The 8740-nt window shown below is 32.1% G+C and overlaps 1 protein-coding gene across 1 annotated transcript in view; it reads left to right on the top strand.

Annotated features, from left to right (window-relative positions):
- Positions 1–7079: 7079 nt before the first annotated feature.
- The window catches only part of LOTGIDRAFT_180057 (hypothetical protein), a gene marked incomplete at both ends in the record, with an annotated part of 15406 nt that continues 13745 nt past the window's right edge, over positions 7080–8740 (top strand). The window contains 3 exons of the mRNA XM_009046934.1: positions 7080–7294; positions 7476–7670; positions 8500–8618. Of these exons, the coding sequence (XP_009045182.1) occupies positions 7080–7294; positions 7476–7670; positions 8500–8618 (529 nt within the window). The remainder of the gene's footprint in view (positions 7295–7475; positions 7671–8499; positions 8619–8740) is intronic.

Genomic DNA, 8740 nt, shown 5'->3' on the forward strand with positions numbered 1-8740 from the left:
TAAAACTTGGTGTGATGCTTTAGATTGATAAGATCTCGGTCAAGTTCGAATTTGACATATTTTCGATGAACGGTTTTTGAGATATTGCCCTTGACTTAGAACGCCTTAAAATTTGTTAAAAATTGTTCGTGAGCAGGATTGAAGCTACAGTTTTCATCCGATTCTGATGAAACTTGGTGTGATCATTGGAATTGATAAGATCTCGGACAAGTTCTAACTTGACGCATTTTTGATGAACGGTTTTTGAGTTATTGCCCTTGACTTTGTTAAAACGCGTCAAAATTTGTTAAAAATAGTTCGTGAGCAGGATTGAAGCTGCAGTTTTCAACCGATTCTGATGAAACTCGGTGTAATCATTGGAATTATTAGGATCTCGAACAAGTTCTAACTTGACGCATTTTCGATGAACGGTTTTTGAGTAATTGCCCTTGACTTAGAACGCCTTGAAATTTGTTAAAAATTGTTCGTGAGCAGGATTGAAGCTACAGTTTTCAACCGATTCTGATGAAACTTGGTGTGATCATTGGAATTGATAAGATCTCGGACAAGTTCTAACTTGACGCATTTTCGATGAACGGTTTTTGAGTTATTGCCCTTGACTTAGAACGCCTTGAAATTTGTTAAAAATTGTTCGTGAGCAGGATTGAAGCTGCAGTTTTCAACCGATTCTGATGAAACTCGGTGTAATCATTGGAATTATTAGGATCTCGAACAAGTTCTAACTTGACGCATTTTCGATGAACGGTTTTTGAGTTATTGCCCTTGACTTTGTAAAAACACGTCAAAATTTGTTAAAAACAGTTCGTGAGCAGGATTGAAGCTACAGTTTTCAACCGATTCTGATGAAACATTGGTGTGATCATTGGAATTGATAAGATCTCGGACAAGTTCTAACTTGACGCATTTTCGATGAACGGTTTTTGAGTTATTGCCCTTGACTTCAAGATATGATTTGCATTAATCTAACAATATGAAAAATTTGTATTTTTATGGTTGTTTTTAAAAACAAATATTTCTACTGGTGATTATTATTGTTGTGCCATATTTTTATCCGCCCACATGAATATGTGGTCGTATATTGTCGTCGCCCCTGTCCGTCTGTCCGTAGGTCAACATTTCTTGCGAGCACTATAGAGACTACAGTTTTTATCTGATTTTGATAAAACTTGGTGTGAGGCTTTAGATTGATAAGATCTCGATCAAGTTCGAATTTGACATATTTTCAATGAACGGTTTTTGAGATATTGCCTTTGACTTTGTTAAAATGCGTCGAAATTTGTTAAAAATAGTTTGTGAGCAGGATTGACGCTACAGTTTTCAACCGATTCTGATGAAACTTGGTGTGATCATTGAAATTGATAAGATTTCGGACAAGTTCTAACTTGACGCATTTTCGATGAAATGTTTTTGAGTTAATGCCATTAACTTACGAAAAACGCGTCAAAATTTGTTTGTGAGCACAATAGAAGCTACAGTTTTCAACCGATTCTGATGAAACTTGGTGTGATCATTGGAATTGATAAAATCTCGGACAAGTTCTAACTTGATGCATTTTTGATGATCGGTTTTCGAGTTATTGCCCTTGACTTTGTAAAAACGCGTCAAAATTTGTTCGTGAGCCCAATAGAAGCTACAGTTTTCAACCGATTCTGATGAAACTTGGTGTGATTATAGAAATTCATAAGATTTCGGACGAGTTCTAACTTGACGCATTTTCGATGAAATGTTTTTGAGTTAATGCCATTAACTTACGAAAAACGCGTCAAAATTTGTTTGTGAGCACAATAGAAGCTACAGTTTTCAACTGATTCTGATGAAACTTGGTGTGATCATTGGAATTGATAAGATCTCAGACAAGTTCTAACAAAAGATAATTTTGATGAACATTTTTTGAGTGATTTTGTATTTTTGAATTTCTAATTTGAAATTTGAATATTGAGTTTGAAATTTGAATATTGAGTTTGAAATTTGAATTTCGAATTTGAAAAAATAATTTTGAATTTGAAATCTTAATTTTGAATTTGAAATCTTAATTTCGAATTTGAAATTTTCAGTTCGAATTTGAAATTTTAATATTGAATTTGAAAAAATAATTTTGAGTTTGAAATCTTAATTTTGAATTTGAAAAATAATTTTGAATTTGAAAAAATAATTTTCAATTTGAAATTTTAATTTCGAATTTTATATTTTAATTTCGAATTTTATATTTTAATATTGAATTTGAAAAAATAATTTCGAATTTCTGTTTCAGTGACTGGTGTATTCAAGACTATATATACTATACAAACGAGCCTGGTCACTCTGACTGAAATGGTTTCCTTATGGAGACGCCAATTTTATTAAGCGACTGCATCGCCTCTTACTGCTGGATGCCAAACTTAGGAAAGGCCATGCCCGGACCCTTAATTGCTTTGAATAAAACTGTTTAAAACTCAAGTACTACGTCCATATAACAATCGCGTTGGCTCAGTATGTTAGAGGCGTTTTTGCTAATCTGAAGGTCCAGGGTCCCATCCCGGCATGGGTCTAGATGATACCTTCGGATTTTTCAACCCGCTGTCCCTCTATCAGTGATACAGGTTAGAATGGCTGCGAGGAAAAGGCGTCAAGTTGTGCGGATGGGACATTAAACCGAGGTTGTGCAAGTTGCAAATCGAAAATAAGAGTAAATTAATGCTGCTATCCTGGCAAAATTTCTCTTATTGCACACTGTATGGCCATGGCCTTGCCTCATTAGCCTAAAAGGGTGAAAAAAGTAGGACGTAAAACTCCATTTCATTTCTATTCATTTTGTCATGTGGTCGGTAAATCGAAATTGTTGATTTTGTAAAAGCAAATTTGTATATCAGCTTTAAATCACTAATCAATTTGGAATCCTTCAGTGATCAGAAACACACTTCCCTGCCAGAAATGTCATCCGAAAATTGCCTTGACTCTTTGACCTTGTGTTTCAATTTCCCGAACATGAAAAGAGACCCAGAGTTATGTAACTCATTTTGTGAGCTTTACAGGCACATGCAACATATTGCATGTGATATTACCCGGCCCCTTTTTACCATTAGTGCATCACGTCTGACCCACCCCAAGATCCCACAATGCCGCAAATTTGATTGTCATGACCACATGAGGATGGAGTTAATATTTATATATTGTTATATAAAGTTATATATTGTAATCGTTAATTTTCAACGTTTTATTCAAGGCAGTTAAGGTATCGGATATGGCCTTTCTGAAGTTTGGCAGCCAGCCACAAGAGGCGATGCAGCCGCTTAATAAAATGTAGTCTTCATAAGAAACCAATGATCAGAGTTTCCAGGCTTGTTTATGTATCCCTTTTCTCGTAGTCTTGAATACACCAGTCACAAAAATAAAAATAAAGTAAACACTATTTTTTCAAATTAAAAATTATTTTTACAAATTCAAAATTCAAATTAAAAATTCAAAAATTTCAAATCCAAAATTATTTTTACAAATTAGAAATTATTTTTATCAAATTCGAAATTATTTTTATCAAATTCGAAATTATTTTTTCAAATCCAAAATTATTTTTATCAAATTCGAAATTATTTTTTCAAATTCAAAATTATTTTTTCAAATTCGAAATTATTTTTTCAAATTCGAAATTCAAAACTACAAAATTATGTCGTATTTGAGCTTCCCAGCCTTGGCCTTTTCAAATATTTTGGTGAATTTGCAGTTCTAGTCAAACCTCGCTTTAACAGGATAACAAAAAGTAGCTTGCTGGGTGAAATACATAAATCTATTTCATTGGGAACAAGACTATAAAAAATATTATTCTTGATCAAACCCTATTTGAATTAGGCCTAGATCTACTGTTTGAAGGTTTTCAAGTCGAACCAGATATTTTCACCCTTTCGTTATTATATTAAAGTAATCAAATATAGATATATTTCTTCAGTTATAATACGATAACAACACAAGAGTCAAGAAACGATAATAAATATCACAGTAGGTATTCTTGTTTAGTTTTTATGAATTAATATTTCTATAAAAAATTAGAACTGTTCATCGCTTAAAAAAGTGCATCCAAATGTTTGTCAGTTGAAGGCCAACCTTTGCCGATATTTCGGCTAGGCTATATTTACCACTACGACCATTCATTACCATTGCGTGGCCATTCATAAGGCATACAGTCTGAAACAATAATTGGCATCATGGTTATTGTGTTACGCCTTACTTAATCAATTTGTTTCAGATAACTATTTGTTAAAGGGGAACAGTCGGCATTTTGAGGGATTGATTTGGGTTTTAATTGAATGTGCTTTAATAGTTTTAGAAGTACAGTCAAGTAACCTAATTTCGTGCTAACCTATTTTTCGTTCATTTCTGGAAAGGATTAATAATTTCCATGCGACCTAGCGTGACCTCCACATTTGCTTGTTTTGATAAACATGGGTTATCTGTACAATATCAGCTAGTAAAATGAATCCAGTAGTTTCAAGCAAGGTAAAGTGTATTGATGTATACTTTGACAAATACAAAATGGCGGATTTCAGTTATTACCAAACGTCACAATTTTTATTTGCCGAAATCCCTAATAATCCCAAGCTGTAATCGGAATTCCAAGTGTTGTCTGCTGGAATGTAGTTCAACGAATGAAGTCAGGTTATCAACTAGCGGATTCCGTGTCATCAGAAAAATTCTATGGAATGCAAAGTTGGCCATATTCTTATGTTGTTTCAATGACTTTTAGCAATAAATCACGATACGTAGCCTATCATATTTTGTCAGTCACTATTTTCTTTTTAATCATGGTTCTTTGAGGGAATTCCCAGCAAACAATTCAACGTTTTAAAAACGTTTTATAAATGTTACATTTTCGTTTCTAAAATGTTTTTGTAAAACGTTTTAAAAAGCTAAATTTGTAGACTCTTATAAATGTTTCAAAAACATTTTGAAGAAACGTTATATTGGAACATTCAGAAAACGTAATAAGGTTTTATGAAAAACGTTTTTGTCAACCTCCAACAAACGTTTTTAAAGAAGTTGAACCTATCAGTGTCCCCGATACAAATACAAAATCTAAAAAACCTCTTTACAATCATTTTAATAACTTATTAAGCAACAAAAAAACAGTAATGACAGGACTAAAAGCAAGGTATTTTCAACATATTCATTTAATCAGATTCCAATTCTTCTTGTGATATGGTCTGTCCTTTTCTTACAGGTTTCTGAAATGATCAAAAGTAATACCCAGTTTAGTATGGAATCCATGTCATTATCAAGATAATCGAACAACATGATAGTATTAGCAGGATAAAGACAATAATAATATGCATGGTCATCATACAAAATATAAAGCAAAGCAAAGCATAAATTGCACACGAATTTCATTCTAGCTAACATTACAAATTTGAGCAGGTGTTGAGGTATTTTTGTAATCATACTCACGATAACAGAATTGTTGGATATCGCCGCCATATTCAGATTTTCTTTGCTGACATTCATTGACGTTTGGCGTTCTTGGCGGCGATCACGTGACGTCCAAAATGGCGCCATCCGTCATTAATTACGTAGAAGAGTCTATTGAACAGGTTGAAAATCAAAGATAACATTTTGTAAAAATTGAAAATAATTTTTTAAAAATAATAGTTGTGATAATAGAATATCAATTAAAAACAAGTTTGAAAAAATTCAGTTTTTTAACATTGACAAAATTCGGTGTTGAATCTGTATATGCACGAAAATAGGTTACACCACTGTACTAAAACGCACAAAAATGAAAACTCCAAGTAATAAAAGTAAAATCATATCACCTTAATGTTGTATGACGTCACTTAGCAACGGCTGGTTTACTGGCTGCAAGGGTATATATTGCGTTAGTGTCTGGCTGGTTAACCAGCTGCTAGGGTTGAAAGGGTTAAGAAGTGACCATATTTGTTGAGCATAAAATGTGTTGGTTGTACATGACTTTCATAGTACTTGGGCATTAACATTGAAATTTCTGCCATGCATTGAAAATATTTACATAATTGAGATGTTTGTTAAACTATATTCCATTATGATTCCAATTCTAAATACATTTCTTTAAGAAATCATCCCAGTCATAATTCAATCAATCCATGGTTTTTAAGATCATTCTCTTACTGAAAAAAAAAACGACGCAATAGGCTACAATATTGGGATAAAACTTGACACCCTTTGAGTTCTATATCTGATCAAACATATTTATTTTGATAAACATAACTTTAATAGTGCTATTTTGTTAAAAGGAAATTCCGTTTTCAGTATGAAAAAGTTGTAAATTATGCCTGAAAATATTTCTAAAATATGCTATTTATATCTATGCATCTTCTTGATTAAACTGAATTTGTTTTAATAAGGTTAATTGAAACGGAGAGTACTAATTGTTAATCAAGCAGTTTGACCTAGTTTCGGTGATGGCTTTATGATGGCTCAATATAATTAGTTAGACACAGTTAGTTAGACATATTTCTCTACAATAAGGCATTTTTTCACTTACATCCATGTAGTAGTTTTCTTATAGCCTCCAAAAAGCATAACAAACTTGAAAAGTTTACGTAACTTTACGTAAACTTTTTTAAACAGTTTTGGCCTTGAAAAATTAATGTCTGGATTATTTTATCTAAAACTTTCAGATACATCAAAGGACAAATTTCTCTTCATTTTGGTGTATAGTTTTCACAAATTTGAGCAAAAACAAATTTCGACCTGCTAAAAAAGTGGATTGTCCCTTTAAGAAATAAAGATATAACTTAAAATGTTATTTATATGTACATGATATTGGTCTCTATTGACCCCCTTTTTTTGCTAGAATATTGAATTCCAAATAGATTACTATAAATTCTCTATAAGCATATATATTATTAATTTGGGACATTTAAAATTTCTGGAAGGCAAGATTTAATATAAACATAAAAAGCTTTATATATCTTTATCAATACAAAGTTACTCTTAACAGTATGTCTTAAAGTTTATAGTTGATATAATCTAAAGTGATCAGCAAAATTCTATTAGCCAACTTACATGCAAATTATGTAGATAATTGTGGATTATATTTCAGGTGTATTTCATTGTTTTATTTCAACCTGACAATAATGACATCAAGATCTGTTCATTGGTTTCGTAAAGGACTTCGACTCCACGATAATCCAGCGTTACTGGCAGCACTGGATAAATGTGTAGAATTTCGAGCAGTATTCATTCTTGATCCATGGTTTGTTAAGAATTATAAAGTTGGAATAAACAGATGGAGATTCTTGATAGAATCACTGACAGACCTGGATAACAGCCTTAGAAAGCTAAATTCTCGGTGAGAGTGAATACCATTCATTAATTGAAACTTTATGTAAATCTTCAATTGAATTAGGCTTTTCCTCCCACATAGTCCATTGTCTGTTTTCAAACTTAGTGAAATTACAAAACCAAGTTACAGAAGGCAAAAGTTTGAAGTCTGTTGGAGATACAGAGATTCAACATTATTTTTATTTCAGATTATACATTATACGTGGTAAGCCAGAGAGTGTATTTCCAGCATTGTTTAAAAAGTGGAAAATAACTCAATTATCTTATGAAATTGATACAGAACCATATGCATTAAGAAGAGATAAGGCTATAGATATTCTAGCTGAAGAACTTAATGTTAAGATATTAAAACATGTTAGTCATACACTTTATGATACAAACAGGTAATATATTTCATAACTAATTTTGTGTACTTGTGTACATAGGCAATTATTTTTTATATGCCCTACTGGATGTTAATGTATATCGCCATTGCCCCTGTCCGTTGGTCCGTCCACATTCCTTGTGAGCACTGTTGAGACTACAGTTTCTATTTGATTTTATTGAAATTTGGTATGATGATTTATATTCATGAGATCTTGGTCAAGTTTGAATTTGATGATTTTTCGATGAACGTTTTTTTAATTATTGCCCTCAATTTAGTAAAAACGCATCCAAATTTGTTTGTGAACACAATTAGAGACTAAAGTTTCCATTCGATTTTAATGAAATTTGGTGTGATGATTTATATTCATTAGATCTTGGTCATGTTTGAATTTAAGGAATTTTTGATGAAAGGTTTTTGAGTTATTGCCCTATTGTCTTCATCAGATTATGATAAAATTTTGTGTGATCATTTAAATATATGATAATTTAGTGGAGCTCTAATACAATGATTGTTCGATGAAGGGTTTTGGGGTTTTTGCTATTGGTTTAAAACAAAATTTGGAATAAATATGATAAATACAATTTATTATGAAGATCTTTAGAATAATAAAATTCACATTTATGTCACTATAGATTGTTCTTATTTCTGACAGTTTGTAGTGGGCTTATGTTAACTTGGCAGGCAAGCCATCTTTTTTTGTGTGTGTCAGTTTTTAATGCTTACACATTAATGTGGGCGTATATAGTCGTCTGTCTGTCAATGTGGGCGTATTACGATTGCATCGCTATTTTTCTTTTAAACTTTAATAAAATTGAATTTTAATTCTTGCAAGTTTTATATTGCAGGATTATAGAGAAAAATGGTGGGAAAGCTCCCTTAACTATATCTAAACTACAGTCTATAGTAAAACAAGTAGGTAACCCTAGCAAACCACTTGATGCTCCAACACTTCAACATTTTAAAGGTTAGTACCTTTATTTATGGTTAGTGACTGATTATAATTTATATGCCCACGTGAAATGGGGACGTATATTTGCGTCATTCATGTCTGTCAGTCCATCCACAATTGCTCGTGAACACTCTGNG

This window comes from Lottia gigantea (assembly GCF_000327385.1).
Source record: "Lottia gigantea unplaced genomic scaffold LOTGIsca_109, whole genome shotgun sequence".
In the NCBI taxonomy this organism is placed as follows: Eukaryota; Metazoa; Mollusca; class Gastropoda; family Lottiidae; genus Lottia; species Lottia gigantea.